The 20,875-nt window shown below is 38.5% G+C and overlaps 1 protein-coding gene across 5 annotated transcripts in view; it reads right to left on the minus strand.

Moving 5' to 3' along the window:
- rab28 (RAB28, member RAS oncogene family) overlaps positions 1-20,875 on the minus strand; it is a 175,321-nt gene that overhangs the window by 30,398 nt on the left and 124,048 nt on the right. For all 5 annotated transcript variants that reach the window (XR_005943610.1, XR_005943608.1, XM_041192369.1 and 2 more), the window contains exon 5: positions 11,794-11,897. Coding sequence is in view for 3 of the 5 variants with exons in the window: in XM_041192369.1 (XP_041048303.1) it covers positions 11,794-11,897 (104 nt within the window). In the remaining 2 variants the exon portion in view is untranslated. The remainder of the gene's footprint in view (positions 1-11,793; positions 11,898-20,875) is intronic.

Consider the following 20,875-nt stretch of genomic DNA (forward strand, 5'->3'; position numbering starts at 1 on the left):
ACAGTTGTGACTTATTAAACAACTACATAAGTCCCATTTTTTTTTACACAAACAGTTGTTTTTATGTTGTCACCAATGGTCTGGAATCCGTATGGCAAAGTGAAATGGGGTAAATTCCACAGTACCGGGATGGGAAGGACTGCATACACAACTATTTCTTTTTAAAATGCTCTGTATAATGTAAGATATCCTATTTCAACTGCAGCTGCAAACTTCCAAACAAATTTGGTATCTGCTGCATTTCAGTAAACCAGGTACAAGTACTGTGGAGTTATTTACTCTGATCACACACCTGAGTAACAATTGTCAACTTCCTCATTCACATTCACATCAAGCTGATAAAAACATCTTGACTGGAAGTGCTTACTGGTTTTTCCGAAGTGAAATGTTGGTCCGTGCGATGAATTAAATTCCCAACGGAATTGACTCTAGGCCAGCTTCACAGTATTACATTGCATTAGAGTATTAGTTCCAATGTCAAATTCATAAAGATGCTAAATGTCAATTATAAACATCTGAAAGAGGCAGAGCCATCTGAAACAACATTTCATTGTTTCATAATTTAGAGTTTGATTCAAAATCCTTTGCCTGGATCATATATAATAAATGTATATTATAAATAGAAAGTTCAAGAAAAGCAATACCCAGTACACTTGATGAAAATAGAAGAAAAACTTGCATTTATATAGCACTTTTCATGCCCACCAGACATTTCGAAGTGTTTTACAGTCAATGAAGAACTTTTTGAAATAAAGGGCTTGTTTTTCGTGGAGACTCCTGGGACCTTTATAAATGCTGGGCAGGGCCTAGATCCGAAAGTCCTGCCCCCATTTTTGACAGATTCTGTTTTTCCTTGCCAAAGGGGCAGGGAAAACGAGGACGGCACGTGACACCCACATGTGGGAAACATGTTGCTCAGCAGGGCCATTTGAACTCAGTACTGAGTTCAAACAGACCCCGTTTTTGCACGAGCAAGGGCATTATCCTGCAGCAAGGGAGTTGCAATCTGTAGAGATGTTGTAAATGTTCTTGAAGGGCAGATAATGTGTGTAGAACTGTCAAGCTGTCAAGTTAGTTAAATGTCCAGCCCTTTAGAAATGGAAAACAAAGGCCTGCCTGTTTCTAAGTGAGTTAAAAAATAACTGTTCTAGCAGTTTCAATAGCTGTTTGTTGATATAACTCTAAGTGCTTTTGTTAGATAATTACTAATGCTTGGTTGCTTCTCATAATCTACCATTATCACACTGGAAGGTTTGAAGTTCACAGTGTGATTGACAGCTCTGAGGTTTTTAAAGGATTAGCTGTCTCTTATGTGGAATTATGAATACAAATGTTTGTTTTTATAAGGGATTAAGTGCTTGAGTAGATTTAAATGGATTAAATGGGTTTTTTTAATTTAATGAACTCTGTAATAGACATTCATTTAGAACTTTATTTCATCTCACCATGGCTCCTGAGGTCTGCCTATGGCGGTGAAATTTCCAGGCTTGAGCTGCCTGCTTTGGCAATGAAAATGCAGCTCACAGTAACTGTTGCAATGTAGGAAACACAGCAGCTAATTTGTATTCAACAAATTCCGACAACAACTTAAACCCTAGAGTGGAGCTTGAACCCGGAACCTTGTGATTCAGAGGCGAGTATGCTACTAACTGAGCCACGACTGACAAACAGATGGCTACAGTAACATAACTAATGAATTGAAAATACACAGAATGTAATAGCAAATAAAGATAGTTTTTGTCAACCTTGAACTGTTCTGCAAGTTAACAGATGAAAAATGCAAAGCTTCACTGTAACATTAAGAAATTGAACTATAATAAGTGTTATCAAAATATGCTTCCTAGTTTAACAAAACCTAACTCATAGCACAATATTCTAGCTAAAAATCATTTCTGACTTTTGTAACTCTGATGAAGAAAAAGTATCAACCCTTGTGGTAGAATGTGCCCTTCAAACCTGGGTCTCTGGATTTCCAGCATCCACAGTTTTTTTGTTTTTATCTCTGGATCTTTGACCAGTGACATCACCACTATGCTACTGTCTCCCCTCCCTGACAGTATTGGGAAGGTTGGGAGGGAGGGGGCGGGGAAGAAAGAAATATAATGCTACAAATTAGACCTTGTTGCACAAGTTTCATAGGGTGTAAGATGGATGCAACAAGGTCCAGATCAGGGCCCAATACCCAGTGCCTCAAGTATACCTAATACTAAAATCCAAGCCCAAATTGGTGAGGGCCATTTTTACAAAATAGGCATCAGACTCCTTATTTACGTAATTGAGGGACCTGTTACCCGTTTTAGGCCCTCTGACAGAAATTGCTTTGGGATGAGCAGAAACAGGACAAGTTCCGCTCAGAACTTTTTGGTAGCTGTGGCCTAAGGAATGGCTACTGCCAAAACAATATTTTTTTCTTTTTACAAAGGAGCAGGAAGACAGCTTACTAGATAACAGTCATGAGGCCTCAGACTCAACTTCAAGCTTTGCATTTTTCATCAGTTAACTTGGACCTCCCAGTTGGTAAGCACAACACATTGTAAATGGGCCCAAATGTTATACCCCGTATAGCCTTGTCGCAATGAAGCAAATGTTTAACTCTATAGCTCAATGCTTGAGCTTGCATCAAACCACTCCACATGTGCAAGCTGATCCCACAAGTTTGAATGGTGTCACCAAGGGGCAACAGAACATAAGAAATAGGAACAGAAGTTGACCATTCAGCCCCTTGAGCCTGCTCCACCATTCAATAAGAACGTGGCTGATCTTCTTGTGTTTCAATTTCCACAATCCCATCGAACCCCGATAACCTTTGATTCTCTCGCCTAACAAGAATCTATCTACCTCTGCCTTAAAAATATTCAATGGCCCCGCCTCCATCACCTTCTGAGGCAGAATATTTCAAAGTTGCATAACCCTCAGAGAAAAAATTATCATGATCTCTGTCCTAAAAGGGCGACCCCTAATTTTAAAATAGTGCCCCCTAGTTCTGGACTCATCCACAAGAGGTAACATCCTTTCAACGTCCACCTTATCATGGCCGTTCAGGATCTTGTATACTTCAATCAAATCACCCCTCACTCTTCTAAACTCTAGTGGAAACAAGCCCAGTCTGTCCAATCTTTCTTCGTAAGACAACCCACTCATTCCAGGTATCAATCTAGTAAAACTCCTTTGAACCGTCTCCAATGCATTTACACCCTTCCTTAAATAAGGAGACCAAAACTGCACACAATATTTGAGGTGTGCTCTCACCAATGCCCTGTATAATTGAAGCATAACATCCTTACTTTTATAAACAAAAACAGAATTATTTGGAAAAACTCAGCAGGTCTGGCAGTGGCAGCATCAGTGGAGAAGAAAAGAGTTGACGTTTTGAGTCCTCATGACCCTTCAACGGAAGGGTCTGTTGAAGGGTCATGAGGACTCGAAACATCAACTCTTTTCTTCTCCGGCGATGCTGCCAGACCTGCTGAGTTTTTCCAGGTAATTCTGTTTTTGTTTTGGATTTCCAGCATCCGCAGTTTTTTTTGTTTTTATCATACTTTTATGTTCAATTCCTCTCGTGATAAAGTATAGCATTCCATTAGCTTTCTTAATTACTTGCTGCACCTGCATACTAACTTTTTGTGACTCATGCACTAGAATACTTAGATCCTCGCACCTCAGAATTATGCAGCCATTCTTCATTTAGGTAATACTCTGCTTTTTTATTTTTCCTGACAAAGTGAACAACTGCACATTTTCCCACATTAAACTCCATTTGCCAGATCTTTTCCCACTCACTCAACTTATCTATATCCATCTGCAACTTCATGTCCTCTTCACAACATACTGTCCTACTTAAATTTGTATCATCTGCAAATTTAGCTACAATGTCTTCACTCCCCTCATCTAAGTCATTGATGTAAATGGTAAAAAATTGAGGCCTCAGTACAGACCCCTGTGGGACTCCACTCGTCATATCCTGCCAATCCGAAAAAGACCCATTTATGCATACTCTCTGCTTTCTGCCAGCCAATTTTCTATCCATGCTAATATGTTACCCCCTACGCTATGTGCTTTTATTTTCTGTAATAAGCTTTGATGTGGCACCTTAACAAATGACTTGTGGAAATTCAAGTACAGTTCATCTACAGGCTTCCCTTTATCCACTGTGCATGTTATTACTTTACTCCTTCAAAGAACTGTAATAAATTGGTTAAACATGATTTTCCTTTCACAAAACCAATCTGATTGCTTTGAGCTCTTCTAAGTGCCCAGCTATAACCTCCTTAATGATCGATTCTTATAACGTCCCCACAACAGGGGTCAAGCTAACTGGCCTATAGTTTCCTATTATCTGCATCACTCCCTTCTTGAATAGAGGGGTTATATTTACTACTTTCCAATCTGATGGAACCTTTCCAGAATCTAGCGAATTTTGGAAATTTAGCACCAGCACAGCTACCTCATTAGCCACCTCTTTTAAAACCTTAGGATGTAGTCCATCAGGACTCAGAGACTTGCCAGCCTGCAGCTCCATCAATTTGCTCAGTACCGTTTCCCTAGTGATTTCAGTTTCACCAAGTTCTTTTTTCCTGTTCGCCTCCTGATTTGCAGCTATTACTGGAATGTTTCCTGTATCTTCTATAGTGAACACAGAAGCAAAATATTTGTTCAAACTTTCACCATTTCCTTACTATTTACTAATTGCGCTCTTGTATCCTGTGTCTCCTCCGCTCTCCTCGTGCTCTTTTACTCTTTTATACTGTGTCTCCACTCTCCTCGCGCTCTTTTATACTGTGTCTCCGCTCTCCTCGCACTCTTTTATCCATTATCTTTGCATTGACACGCGCTAGAGGACAAACATTCACTTTACTTACTCTTTTCCTTTTTAAATACCTGTAGAAACTCTTATTATCCATTTTTACATTTCTAGCTATCTTCCTCTCATACTCCAATTTCTTTCTCCTGATTAACCTTTTAGTCATTCGCTGCCTTTCTTTATATTCTGTACAATCATCTGTCCCGCCACCAATTTTTGCAAAGTTGTATGCTTTTTTCTTAAGTTTGATGCTTTCCTTACCTTCTTTAGTAAACAATAATGTTGGGTTCTCCCCTGAGAATTCTTCTTTATAGTAGAAATGTACTTATTCTGAATACTCTGAAATATCCCCTTAAATGTCTGCCACTGCTTCTCTATTGATCTATCCTCTAGCCTAGTTTCCCAGTTCACTTCAGCTGGCTCAGCTTTCATCCTCACAACTGCCCTTATTTAAGTTTAAATTAAAGTCTTAGGCCCACTCTTCTTCCTTTCAAACTGGGTGTAAAATTCAATCATATTGTGGTCACTGCTACCTTTACTCTGAAGTCATTAATTAAGCCTGTCACGTTACACAATACCAAGTCTAATATAACCTGCCCTCTGGGTGGTTCCAGAACATGCTGCTCTAAGATACTCTCTCAAAAGCATTCCAAGAACTCCTCATCCAGACTACTCCTGCCAATCTGACTTTTTTCATTCTATGTGTAAATTAAAATCACCCATGATTATTGCCATACCTTTATCACAAGCACACAATATTTTCTCTTGAATACTTTATCCTACACTGTGGCTACTATTAGGGGGCCTGTAGACCACTCCCACTAATGATTTTTTTTCCCCCTACTATTCCTCATCTCTACCTAAACCAATTCTAAATCCTGATCTCTTGAACCAAGATCATCTCTAACTATTGTACCAATGCCTTCTTTGATTAAGTGTTACCGTTCCAGCTTTACCTAACTTCCTATTCTTCTTGAATGTCATATATCCCTCAATAGTAAGGACCTAATCTTTGTCGCCCTGCAGCCACGTCTCCGTAACTAATATCAGAGCATAAGTTAATTCAATGTGGGCCATTAATTCATTTACTTTGTTATGAATGCTACATGCATTCAGATAGAAAGCCTTCAGTTTTGTCTTTTTGTTACCTTTGCAACATCTAGTCTTGACTGTTGATGTGTTCTTAGGCTTTTTTTCTCTGTCCCTGCCATTCTCTGACACTCATTTCTCATTTTACTATTTTGCTCTCCTGTCTTGACTCTACACCTTGAATTGCTATCTCTGCCCAAGCTACCTCTACCCAACAAATAGATAACAAAGAGGAAGGGCCCCAAGAAAAAGCCATTGGATCTTAATGGTACAAGGTAGGGAAGATAAGTCATTGTTGTAGATGCTCTGGATACAATCAGATAGGCAAGAACCAAGCAAACACAATCCCACTGAGCTTTTGATCCCTTCTGACTGTGAATGCAGAGCGCTTTTTTTTAAAGCCAAGAGGCAGTCAGGTCCAGGCAAATACATTGTTCATTTTTAAATGGAAGGCTATTAGACAATGCATTTGCCAAGTTTAGGAGGAGAATGTAGGAGAATGTTTATTTTAAGTCAGGTGAGATTCAAGTAACAGTATTTGTACATTTGTATTATTACTCGAAAACAAATTGTACTTATGTGCTAAGTGAATCTAAGCACATCTATTGTTTCATATGTTCACTTGTGAAATAAAGCAGCATAGATTTATATATGGTTGCATCTCACCAAGCGTTTTCTCAATCCACCAAAGTGGTTGAAGTAGTACATACAGGAATATTCAGTTCAGGTCGTAAAGAGATACCATAAGTTACATTTTTAGATCATGTATCGTATTGTTAGATGTTCTGCAATATATCCCTAAATGTAAGACATTCAGACTGATTAAAGGAGTAATCACTCCACCCAAGAGAATATTTAAGGCACGATGTTAAACTTGCAGTTTTGGACTCCACCTTAGAGGAACAATTTTAAGGCAATACACTTCCATTGCATCAAATCTGTGATCAAGGGATGAAGCTTTTTCTCAAACTTGAGGTAGACGCCTGTAAATTCACTAAATCCAGTCAATCCACTGATTAATTTTACCCAGTAATAATAACACATTCCAGAAGTCCATTAAATGTTTAACCACAAATAATTTCACAATTTAAAGATCCAATAAATAGTTCTAATTATGTTAAACACCATGTCACAAATTCATTATTTTCACCATGATCAGAACAACCTATTTACTGCACCATATCATTCATTGAGATTGAAAAAATAAATACTGGAGATGATATCTTATAGAACTTCTTTGATATACTTCTCTAAATAACAACAAGATAGGTGTGGTTATAGTGCTTACTTTGAGACTTCCTAAATTTTAACAGATCATGACTAATAGCTTTGGAGACTGAGAAATTACAGTAATTTCCACAAAACAGCAGTAGACTGAACATTACATTAAAGAAATTTCCACACAGAGCACTCACCATTATTAAAAGAACAGTCTAGAGAGAACACGCTGTTCATGAAAGACAGTATGAAAAAGCACAAAATATGTTACGTGTGTAATGTGCTACATTTTTGTGCTTTCCCATTGCTTTGTGTGACTCTCCAGAGAGGGCTCTCTCCAGATAGACATTATACACAGAATGTCAGTAAGCTCCAATGCTCCACTAAGCTCTAAGGCTCCTACCAAGCTCCAAGGCACAGTAACTTTAGTAATTACAGTGGAAATCTGCATTGAGGTAAACTGTGTCCAGAATTAAAGAGACCTCTACACAAAGAATAGAATCCATATAGCTTGGTCAGTGGATCTCAACGTCATTTGGGTCCAAATTTTTAATTATCGCCTGCGTTACAAACAACAGGGCACCTGCATTTCCAGTAAATTTGTTGAACTACTTGATGCATCTATGGACAAAGGTGTAATATTCAATAAGATGAGTGATTCATCACTTATTGAAGTCATACCTAATGGACAAAAGGAAGATGGTTGTGGTTTTGGAGACCAAACACCTCTGCATAAGTTCCTCAGGATGGTGCCCTCGGCCCAATCATCTTCAGTTGCTTTATCAATTACCTTGCCTCCATCATAAAGTCACAAGTAGGGTGAAGCACTCTATGTCTTGCCACTTATCAGCTTAAGTAACAATATGGATATGTACAGTAACGATATGGATATGAAATTGGCTGAGTGACAGAAAACAGAGAGTAGTGGTTTATAGCTGTTTTTTAGACTGGTGAAAGTTTCATAGTGGTTTTCCCCAAGGCTCCAATGTTAGGATCCCTGTTCTTCCTGATATTTATTAATGACCTAGATTTTGGTGTACAGGGCGCAATTTCAAAATGTGTGGACAATACAAAACTTGGAAATATTGTGAACAGTGACGAAGATAGTGTAGAACTTGAAAAGGACATAGACAGGTCGGTGGAATGGGCAGACAAGTGGCAGATGAAAGATAATGAAGAAAAACATGAAGTGATTCATTTTAATAAGGACTACCGGGAGACAAAATTTTAAAAAGGGTCTATTTCTAAAAGGGGTGCAAAAGCAGAGGGTCTGGGTGTATATCTGCATAAATCTTATGATTTATGATATATTTATAATATATGTTCTGGCAGGACAGGTTGAGAGTGCGATTGATAAAGCATGCAGCACTCTAGGCTTTATCAATAGGGGCAGAGAGTACAAAAGCAAGGAAGTTATATCAAACATGTGTAAAACAATGGTTCGACCTCAGCTGGAGTACTGCGCCCAGTTCTGGGCACCACACTTTAGGAAAGTTGCAAAGACATTAGAGAAGGTGCAGAAATGATTCACAAGAATGCTTCCAGGGATGAGGAACTTCAGTTATGATGATAGGTTGCAGAAGGTGGGACTATTCTCCTTGGTGAAGAGAAAGTTGAAAGGAGATTTGATACAGGTATTTAACGTCATGAGAAGTCTGGACAGAGTAGATAGGACAAACTGTCCCCATGGGTGAAAGAATCGAGAACCAGAGGGTACAGATTTAAGGTAATTGATGAGAGAAGCAATGGTAGCATGAGGAGAAACTTGTTTTTACACAGTGAGTGGTGCAGTCCCTGAGAGCGTAGTAGAGGCAGATTCAATTGAGGCATTCATTAGTTTATTATCTGAAAAGGAAGAATGTGCAGGGCTATAGGGAGAAGGCAGGGGAAAGGCACTAGGTGAATTGCTCCTTCAGAGAACCAGCACAAATACGATGAGCTGAATGGCCTCCCTCTGTGCTGTAACCATTCTGTAATTCTACAGTGATGACAACCAGTTCTACATCATCACTCTTTCAAGTCCTCCAATGTCTCTAAATTGTCAGACTGCTTGTCTGACATCCAGTAATGGACGAGCAGAAATTTCCTGCAATTAAATACTGGGAAGACTGAAGCCACACTGTGGTCCCTGCCACAAGCTCCACCCCCTTGCCACTGACTGCCTCTCCCTGACAACTGTCTGAGGCTGAAACTGACTATTTGCAACCTCAAACGTCATACTTGACCTGGAGATGAGCTTTTAACCGCATATCTGTGCCATCACTAAGACTGGCTATTTCCACTTTCGTGATACTGTCCATCTCTGTCGTGCCCCAGCTCTTTTGCTTCTCTCATCTATGTTTTTCTTACTTCCAGACTTGACTGTTCCAATGCTTACTTGGCCAGCCTTCCATATTCTAACCTCCAGAAACTCGATCATCCAAAACTCGAATCCCATTCACACGTCACCCATGCTCACTGGCCTACACTGGCTCCTGGATAACAAATGCCTCAATTTTAAAATACACATCCTTGTTTTCAAATCTCTCCATGGCCTCCTGTCTCTCCATCTCTGTAATCTTCGCCAGTCCCATAACACTCCAAGTTATCTGCATTCCAGTAATTCCAGCCCCGTGCACATCCCAAATTTTAACTGCCCGACCATTGGTGGCCGTGCCTTTTGCTGCTTAGGCTATAAGCTCTGGAATTCTCTAAACCTCTCCAAGTCTCTACCTAATTTTCCTCCTTTAAGGCACTCCTTCAAACCTAGTTCATTGACCAAGCTTTTGGTCATCTGCCATAATATCCAAGTGTCATACTTGATTTATGCTGTTTATCCTTCAAGACAAAGATGGCCATGTCCTTCATCTGGAATGTTTGGTGGGGTTCTAGTGGACACACAGGTGACTGCACCAGAAGGCTTTGCTGCAAATAGGGCAGGGTACTGCAGACGATTGAGTTTTGAACAAGCTGTTGGCTCAGGATTTCCTCTCTTTGCATATTCTCTTTGCCTCAGATATGCGCTTGCTTTCGAAGGAGGCCGCATCCTTTTTCATTTGGTTTCCCTAGGTGCAGTGATCCTTGGTGAGCTTTTCCCAGAACTCGTGGTAGATATCAAAACTTCTAAGTGAAGCTTTCAGAATATCCTTGCAGTGCTTCCTTTGACCACCATTAGAGTGCACCCTACGCTCAATCTCTCTGCCTCTGTGAAGATCCTGGGACATTTTATTAAAGGCATTTTATATAAATACAAATTGTTGTTGTTTCTAAATAATTTCCTTGTTTAAGTGTGGCAATGATTGCCTGTTATAATTCTAAGCTTAGGGCTGTGCATTGCAAGAGTCCAATGTGCATTCTGCCTACTCCTTCACTGTATGTGTACTCTGGGAGATGCAGAAGAGGTGGAAAGGCCATAAATGGAGTGCCTTCTCAACCAGAGTCTCTCAGCAGGATTTCACCATGCGTGGTCAGCAAAATGGGCATTTCTCACTCTATAACATCCAACCTAACAGCAATTTTGCATAGTAAATATTTGGATTTGCCTTTTCAGTGCTACTTTAGCTACTTAACTGACTTTTAATTACAATTCATAGCTGATTAAGTGCTGGTGCCTTTTTACTGGCTTTCCCCTTATAAGGAAAATATAGCCCATGTTTTACCTCTCAGATCGAAAATAGCACAATTACAGTAAAGTAACACTGTTAATTATTTCCAAAAACACCAACAGTAAATTATAAGTTTTTATGGGTCTGGTGACATTTGTGCAATGTATTTCTCGGAGGACTACAGTCAAATCTGACTAGCTTAGTCAAACATAACTGCAATAATGTAGCATACTATGTTGCAGAACTCTCCCCCAGCCCTACAACTACCTCTCTTCCCCTCCGCATCGTGGCAATGCTTCATTTCTCTGACTCTATCCTTGTGCATTTCCCGCCTCCTCCCTTTGCCCCCACCAGTAAACGCTGTGCCTTCTGCGCCTCAGCCTCATGCTCTGGAGTTTCCTTCATAAATCTCTCCACCTACCTTTCCTCCTTTAAGATCCTCCTTAAAACCCACCTCTTCAACCAAGCTTTTGGTCACCTCTCCCATTTGTGCTGGACAATAAGTGTGCTAACATAAGAGATTAGGAGTTCAGAACAATTTAAAATAATAAATAGCAGAAATTGGGATTTTCTTTTCCAAAAATAGTTGTGTAACACTGAAATGAGCAGCTGTAATGTCTAAAATAATAACATTACAAGATACATAGCTATTTAGAAATTGGTCTGTGTTGAAATGGTGGGCTTTTCATTAGTTACTGTATAATATGATGGCACAGTTAAGTTACAATTATAAAAATTAAAGGTTTGTTCATTCAGCTTCTACTGCAGCAAATGTTAATCAGCAATTTATCAGAAACACCCATTTATCTTCATTTGTCCTGATTTGTATGCATTATGGCATCAATCCAAGACATCCTTACACTTAAATCTTATTTGTGCAGATATAATATTATTGATGAGACAAATACACCATTTTTAAAGCACTGTAAACAAGTAAAATAATCCATACATCAATTAAGCAGCAATGCCTTCTATGTTACTGATTCTGTACATATCTGGCTTCAATCTCAGTCTAGTCTTTTTTACATTTGTCCACTTCTATTATTCTAATGTAAGTAAGCTGTTCCAAAATGTTTTATCTAAGAAGTGGATCAAACTCACAGAATCTCCAGTTTTGGCAGAGACAAAATGACCACTGATGTTATTTTCCTGGCAAAATCGTTGATGCTTGTCTGTCTTCACAGTTCGCATATGTTCCAAGTCAACTGGGAGGGAAAAAAACGGGCAATTCTGTTATGCATTCAGTGGACATATTTTAATATTTAACCATACATATATTTCATTTAAGAAACTAAGCCAATTGTATAGCTATACAAAATGATACACAAAATGCTATTTTTGTTTGCCATGCAGTACAATGTGAATACACAATTCACACTGATGCAATTATCAACATCAAAATGTTTCTGCATCACTTGTTGTACATGACCTAATGATCGAAATAATGCATAGGCATTCCATCAGTTCTCCTTCTAAACTGTGAAAAGCCCCGAATCCTAAATATTCTGACTTGGCGTTTTCACTATGTTTCTTTATTTTTTCAGCGCAATTTGCCCAGATTTGGCCTAAACCAGCATAAAAGAATCCAGAATTTTAAGTGTAAATTACACCCAGCACGTATCAAGTTTCTATGATCTTTTGCACTGGTTTAAAAATATATCATGTCAGCTGGCTTTGCCCACAAAACTAGCCATGCCCCAATTATGAGTTTCCACTAATTTATTGGTCGTTGAGGCGGGCTCTTAAAATTAAGCTGGTTCTTTTAGGAGCAAGGGCACAAATAGGCAATTGTTAAAAGCTTTCATTTTTTAAACTTACTAAGAAGCTAACAATGGTACACCAATATAAAGAGTGAATGATTGTGTAATTTTTTTTAGTCATTTTCAGGAATTTAAAGTCAGTTTTTTCACAGGTGGTGAACTGTTCGCAATTAAAAATGCTTATTTTTTTGTGATAAACTAATCCTAAAACACTGCTTGATTGCACAATGGTCACTGATATGGAAATATATATAAATATGAAAAGAAACTCGAGAGAGAGAAAAAAACTTCAAAACCAGCACAATCTTTGCTGTAATTTACACCTGGGTCATTAATTGCACACGAAGTAGACACTCTACCCCCATCTTCAAGCCTGCGTCTAAATCGCTCAAGGCTTTCATTCTAGCATCTAGTAGGATCAATTGTTCTTCTGTATTGTTTATAAAATTTATGTGGAAAGGAAACAAGGAAAGTTTTTATTCAAAGCGTTCCCTCATTATGTTGGGGAGCAAAGATATAATCAGTAGTGATTCTCTTTAAAAAGGCCAATATTCTTTCTTCCCCTCCTTTTCCTAAAGCATTAACATGGTCTTACCAAATGCCATTCATTGCTCATTTTGGTTTAAAAAAAGTGACCTATTTTGATGCATATCACTCTTAAAAGATATTGGGCCAAATATTGCTGAAAAAATAACTGCGTCTGAATGGCCAGAAACTTGTGGCAAGGAAAAGATAACCCGGGAATTGTGAATCAGAAGTTGCTGGTTGCTTCATGCTGCTCTGCCGTTACAATTGCAAAATCGGCACCTTCACCTCCCTTGACTTTCATGAAGTTACATTTGCACGTTAATTGCCGATTAAAAGTTGCCACAGAAAGTCTTGTAATTAACGGGGTAAGTATAATGTTAAATGACGATTGACTCCAAATCCAAAATGACTCCAATCAACCTCTCACACCCAGAAGTTAAAGCTTGGAGTCTTATTCCTACAGGTTGTAAAGCGCTTCAGGAGATTTTTAAAATGTTAAATTTCAAAATTGTAAAGAAAATATAATTTTTTCGAATATTACTGCAAACTTATGGGGGGGCTGTGTGTGTGTGTTTGTGTGTAATAAAAGTGAAGACAGTCAGACTGCAAGGTTTAAATCATCAAAGGGTTAGGTGTATAAGCAGGCATTTTGAAGTGGAAATGGACAAGCTAAGATGGGATACAAGTAAATACAACATGAATAGGAATTTGCATTAGGAGATAAATGAGGAATTGAATTTTTAGCTGTTGAATTCCAAAGAGAGAAAAAGGGAGTTTTACAACTGACAAAGATCATAAATGAATAAAGCAAGGTTAATAAGTTTGTGTTTCCTGAAATAGTGGCCATAAAAACAAGAAAGATTTTTATAATCTGGGAAAGGTAACTTCCAAAGAAAGTTAAGAACAATGGGTTTAAAGGTGAAAGTGGAAAAACATATTTAAGAAAGGATTGAAAGCTGTATTGGGTGTGGCCATGTGAGAGCTTGAAGAGTGTGCTTTGCTAAGACAGACTTGTGAAGGAAGCAGCCGCTAGTCATCCCAGAGAAGTGTCTGATTGTGCCAGAAAGCAAGGTTTTGTTACAAGCCTTGGATTTCCATTGTTAAGTGAGAGGACAAAAGAAGCCCTGTGAGATACCTCCCCTATAGCAACACTAGGTGTCTTGTGGTAATATTACTGGATGTTTTATAGATTAAGAATCTATAGGGACTTCTGACTGGCAAGGAGTGCTTATTTGTGAATCTAGCTCAGCAGAAATCTTTTAAGAAATGTTGTAAGACCAAATTTAACTGCGTAACTGTAATCTTTGTGTTTAAGTTTTCTTTCTTTTGTTAATAAATGCTTGAACTTAATATTTAAAATCTCCAAAAGTGGTAGAAGATTCTTTACTTCTGGCTTCAGTACAGATCCCTTCTTATAATACATACAAATTGCAAATTGTTGTGATAGCTTGACCAAGTTCCCCTTTGGGATTTGATCAGCCTGGCAATTACCACCTGTCGTATTGTACCAAATTGGGGGTACTTTGCAGGATTTTAAAGAATTCCTTGTTTGGCTTGGAGTTGGTGATTCTGGAAGCTACGTGTGCGAGAAGAACAGTGAACTCAGGAGTTAGTGTTAAGGGATTTTAAAGCGAACATGGCTTTTTCAATTGCTAAGAATTTTCTGGGAGTGGAAGATGTGACCCTGACTGGTTTACAGAAAGTAACCAAGGCTCAGTTAACAGAATTGGCGGATAAGTTGCAGTTAGGATTTAGAGCAGTGGTGAGGAAAGCAGACATAACTGAAGTAATAGGGCAGCAATTAAAATTGGAAGGGATACTAGAGAGACCACATTCTCCAAAGGGTGAGTCACTTAAATTGGCTACGATTCAGATTAAGCTTAAGATGCAAATGAAAAAACTTGAATTGGAGGTGAAAGAAAAAGAAAAAGAGCATTTCAAGGAGAGGAGGCAGAAAGGCAGCAGCGAAAAATGGAATTGGAAGTGGAGAAGTTAGCAATGGAGGAAAGAGAAAAGGAGAGAGAAAGAGAATACCAGCTTAAAAGGCTGGGCTTTAAAAAAGAGACCTCAGATGCCGAGGAAAGTTCTGATGGTGAAGAAACCACCTTCAGCATAAAACCCAGTGGGAAGCTGTTTAAATTTGTGCAGGGTCTTCTGAAGTTTGAGGAAAGGGATGTAAAGGCATTCTTTATTTCATTTGAGAAGATAGCTCAACAAATGGAATAGCCAAAAGAAATCTGGACAGTGCTTTTACAGGGTAGGTAGGTAGGTAGAGCTCACGTGGTATTTGCATCAATGTCAGAAGTATCTGGATTATAAGGCAGTAAAAAGGCTATTCTGAGTGCATATGAGTTGCTTCCTGAGACATACAGACAAAAATTTCAGAATGTAAAGAAACAACCTGGACAGCTTATATTGAGTTTGAGAGAGCAAAACAAAGTAATTTTGACTGTTAGATATGGGCATTAAAAGTAGGGATAACATATGCAGCTCTTTGATAAGTAATTCTTTTGGAATCATTTAAAGATTTACTTCCTTTGGTAGTTACAACCCATGAGGAAGAATAGAGGGTTAAAACAGCTAGGCAAGCAGCAGAGATAGCTGATGATTATGAGCTTGTCCATAGATCAAAACCATTTTTTCCCTCTTTAAACCCCAGATGGATAGAAAGTGGGAAGGTGAAAGGGAGGCAGGTAGTCGGGGAAGTGAAGAGACAGTTGGGAATTTGCAGGAAATTTCTCCTCAGACCAGAAAGGAAGGCACTAGTTTAGAAGTGACACTCAAGGACTTCAATATTTCCATTGTAATAAAGTTGGGCACAATGTGTTGGAGGTTACAGGGAAAATGTATTGCAGTAATTGGAGCTCAGAAAAGTTCTGGAAATAAGAGTGCTGTGGGCTCTGAGATCCAGAGGCAAGAAAAACCAGTGGTTTGTGTAAAGGTAGAGCAGGAAGGGTCTGTGGTAGCTAGAGAAGGAGTGTATTCACAACTTAGACAAGGGAGTTCTGAAGGGCAGGTTGCAGGGATGTTTAAAGATTTTATATGTGAAGGGAAAGTCTATTCATGTGTACAGGGTGGAGCAGGCAAAGATATCAAAATTTTAAGGAAAATGGGGGCTAGTCAGTCCTTAATGTCATGGGATAGTGCAATTTGTTGTCCATAGGGGGTATTGCAGGAAAGGGTAGTAATAATTGGGTGTCATGGAGATAACTAAGCATATTCTATTGGGTAAGGTAATTTTAAAAAATAGGTTGAAAACAGGCAAGGTGATTATTGGGGTATGGGGAAATTGCCCATACAGGGGTTCAATTTATCCCAGCAAATGATATAGCCGTGTCACGGATGTTGGTGATGTCTACTGTGGTCGAGCTGCCTGTGGAGTCGCAATCAACAGAAATGTTGCAGAAAGAATATTCTGGATTGTTTCTGGATTGTGTAGCAATGAGATCACAAACTCACAGGTTGCAACAAAGAACCTAAAAGATAGGGGAAGTTATCTGGAGTTATCTGGATGTGTGTTTGAAAGGATTGTTCAGGAGGAGAAGGTGGGAGAGTGTGAGCCTGAAGTGTTTAGCTGAGTGAAATTGGTAGAGTTGAAGCAGAAAGATTCACAAATAAATCAGTTATACCAGAAAGCTTATTCTGAAACAGAGACAGAATGTATTCCACAGTGTTATTACCTTAAAAATAATGTGTTAATGAAGAAATGGAGACCGCCTTATATTCCAGCAGATGAAAAGGGGTGGTAGTACATCAAATAGTAATACCATCTGGATACAGAAATGAAATATTAAGAGTGGCTGATGAAATTCCAGTAGCTGGACACTTCAGAATTAAGAAAAATCAGGCTAAAATACAAAAACATTTCTATTGGCCTGGACGGCATAAAGATGTAGTCAAACTCTGTCGAAAATGTCACACACATCAGGGTGATAGGGAAACCTGAAGCAGCAATTAAACCTGCACCTTTAATTCCAATTCAAGCATTTGAGGAACTTTTTAGCAGGGTCCTGATTGATTGTGTAGGGCCCCTCCCTAAGACCAAAAGTAGAAATCAGTACTTGCTGACAATCATGAATGTGTCCATTAGATTTCCAGAAGCGATACCTTTACGAAATATTACAAAGAGGACTGCAGAGGAGTTGACCAAATTCTTTACAAGAAATAGGTTACTAAAAGAAATAGTTGGACCAGGATTCGAATTTCATGTCACAACCGGTTAAGGAAGTAATGAACAGTCTCGGAATAAAGCATTTTAAGGCCTCAGTCAATCACCCTGAATCACAAGGAACTTTAGAGAGATGGCCTCAAACTTTAAAAACTATGATGACAGCATAGTCAGTGACAAAAGCGGATTCACATCCTATTCCACAGTTGGGAGATCCAATCAGTTCTGTCGAAGGGTCATGAGGACTCGAAACGTCAACTCTTTTCTTCTCTGTCGATGCTGCCAGACCTGCTGAGTTTTTCTAGGTAATTCTGTTTTTGTTTTGGATTTCCAGCATCCGTAGTTTTTTGTTTTTATCTCTATGTTTAAAAAGTACTCTGGCAGGGAAGATAACCAAAAGGAGGTAGTAGTTGTGGTAGATAAGGAAAAGGAGATAGAAATGAAGGATTCTGATATTGGCTTTCCTCTAATTAAATTGGAAAATGAAGAAGTGTTTTAAGAATTTAAATGTGATGCTGAGTTACCTTCCAGACAAGTGTCAAAGTGATTTGGAAAAGCTACTGCAGTCACGTAAAGCTATTAAGCTATTTGTGAGAATAAGCTTGGGAAAACAAATTTAGTTATACATGATGTAAATGTGGAGGATTCAGTTTCAATAAAGGCAACATCCTTATAGATTAAATCCAGTAAAATTAGCTCAAGTGCAAAAAGAAATTCAATTCATGCTTCAAAATGACATCATAGAGTCTAGTTGCAGTAACTGGAGTTCACCCATCGTGATGGTACCGAAACCAGATGGAACTCAAAGACTGTTTGCGGATTATCAAAAAATGAATGCAGTGACAAAAGCGGATTCACATCCTTTTCCACAGTTGGGAGACTGCATTGAGAAAGTGGGACAATCAGACTTCATACAAAGGTTGACTTGCTGCAAGGAAAGAGCGAAAGAGATCAGCTTTTGGAATGCTATATCAGTTCAAAGTTATGTCATTTGGTGTGAAGAATGCAGCAGCAACATTTCAAAGACTGACAAAGTAATTGCAGAACTGAGCAATTGTGCTGTTTATATTGACGACTTAGTAGTTTTGTCAAATGTGGGAGGAGCATTTACAACATCTAAAAGAACTATTTGATTGACTGCAAGAAGCTAATTTGGTGGTAAACTTGGCTGAAAGTGAATTTGCAAAAGGGCAAGTTACATATTTAGGCCACACCATTGGACATAGCCAGGTGACCCCATGAGACGCAAGGGGAAAAGCCATCGTGAATTTCCCAGTGCCTACAACAAAAGGGGAAGTTTTGAGATTACTAGGCATGAATGGGTTTTATCAGAAGCTTGTACCAGATTTTAGCAGTGTGGTTGCTCCTTTGACTGAACTACTAAAAAAGAACAAGAAATTTCAATGGATACATGAGTATTAGGATGCATTTGACAGTTTAAAAACTGTATTGATGACGACTCCAGTTTTGGCAACACCTAATTATGCCTCAACCAGGTCTGACAGCATCTGTGGAGAGAAAGACAGAATTAACGTTTTGAGTCCATACAACTCTTCTTCAGAGCTAAACAGAAGTAGAAATGTGGTGAAATATATACTGTATAAGGGGGGTTGGAAGAGGTGAAGCTGGAATGAAGGCCAGTGATAGGTGGAGGCAAAGGAGAGATTGCAAAAGATGTCATGGTCAAAGGGGTGTTAATGGTAGCAGTACTGGCTAAAGGAGGTGCTAATGGTGACATTAAGAGTAAAAAACAGAATGTGATAATAGCCAGACCAGGGTAAGCACTCTGGAAAGAACAACGTAAGCAAGTGACAGATGGCCCTAGTGGGGATGGGGTGGGGAAGGATTAGAGTGCTAAGGAATGCAAGCTCCAATAACTCCCCTGGTAGGATATTTTTCACGGAAGCTGAATGTACATCAGTAAAGATACTCAGTTATCGAAAAAGGGACTCTAGGTCTAGTGTTAGCGTTGCAGCATTTCGAGGTTCACGTTGCAAACAATTTTTCAGAAACAATTATTTATTCAGACCATAATTCTTTAAAATGTCTGGAAAAATTTTGAAACCAGAATGCTAGACTGTTCAGATGGAGTTTATTACTGCAAATTATACATGTGGCTGGATGAGAAAATTTAATTGCAGATGCGTTGTCAAGATTTTAAAGTTCAGAGGAAATTGGACATTTGAAACATGGACAATGGACTGAAATGACCTCTGTTCACTCAAAGAGTATGTATATATTATCATGTTACTACATATACCTGGTCGTATAATGGTTTTGTGTGTACAGAGAAGTATAGTAAATAATGCAAAATGCGAATTACGACGGTTCATTTTTCCATAAGGATGGAGATGTAAAGAAAATATCATTTTTCCAATATTACTTTGGGATACTGTGAAGCAGGCTTGTGGGGGCTGTGCATGTGTGTGTGACTGATTTAATTAAATTGAAGGCAGTCAGACTGCAAGGTTTAAATCACCATAGGGTTAGGTGTAAAAACAGGCATTTTGAAGTGGGAGTGGACAAACTAAGATGGGATACAAGTAAATAAAACATAATTAGGGATTTGCATTAGGAGATAAATGAGGAGTTGAATTTTTAGCTGTTGAATTCCAAAGAGAGAGAAAAGGAAGTTTTACAACTGACAAAGATCATAAATGAATAGAGCAAAGGTATTAAGTTTATGTTTGCTGAAAGTAGTGGCTATAAATACAACATGAAAGATTTTTATATTCTGGGAAAGAAAACTTCCAAAGAAAGTTAAGAACAATGGGTTTAAAAGATGAAAGAGAAAAAAACATATTTAAGAAAGGATTGAAAGCTGTATGGGGTGTGGCCATATGAGATCTTGAAGAGTGTGCTTTGCTAAGACAGACTTGTGAAAGAAGGAGTATCCAGCCATCCCAGAGAAGTATCTGGTTGTCCCAGAAAGCAAGGTTTTGTTATGAGCCTGTCAAGTGAGAGGGAGAAAGAAGACCTGAGATACCTCCCCTATAGCAACAATGTGTGTCTTGTGGTAATATTCCTGGATGTTTTATAAATTAAGAATCTATAAGGGCTGTTGCCTGGAAAAGGGTGTTTATCTGAGAGTCTGGCTAAGTATAAATCTTTTAGGAAATATTGTAAGATTAAATTTAACTGTGTAACTGTAGTCTTGTGTGTTTAGGTTTTCTTTCTTTTGTTAATAAATGTTTGAATTTAATATTTAAAATCTCCAAAAGTGGTAGTGAGATCTTTACTTCTGACTTCAGTACACATTCCTTCTCATAATAAATACAAATTGCGAATTGTTGTGATAGCTTGACCAAGTTTCCCTTTGGGATTTGATCAGCCTGGCAATTACCATCTACCATATCATAACAAAATATATTTTCTTACTTTTCCTATCCCTGAATTCAATCTTTCATTTTTAATTGCTCTTCTGAGCTAGATTTGATAATGAATTAATTTTTCTCAATTTCACCCTCCTCAATCCTTCTGGGGTTTATTTATTGATCCTTTAATATTCAATAAGTAGGTGCACTGTTTGTTCTGTTGATCACCAAGGTCTCAGATGCTCTGTTGCTCTTGAAGTGCCTCTGGGAGCTCATGCTTCAAGCAACTTTGTAGTGGAAAAAATTAAAAACCACATGTGCACGAACAAACCTAAGTAAGGGGGCATACTATGAGATGTGCCATTCCAGCAAAATCTTATCCATCCTTTTTTACGTTTAAGCTGATTTGCAAT

This window comes from Carcharodon carcharias, chromosome 1 (genome assembly GCF_017639515.1).
Source record: "Carcharodon carcharias isolate sCarCar2 chromosome 1, sCarCar2.pri, whole genome shotgun sequence".
Lineage (NCBI taxonomy): Eukaryota > Metazoa > Chordata > Chondrichthyes > Lamniformes > Lamnidae > Carcharodon > Carcharodon carcharias.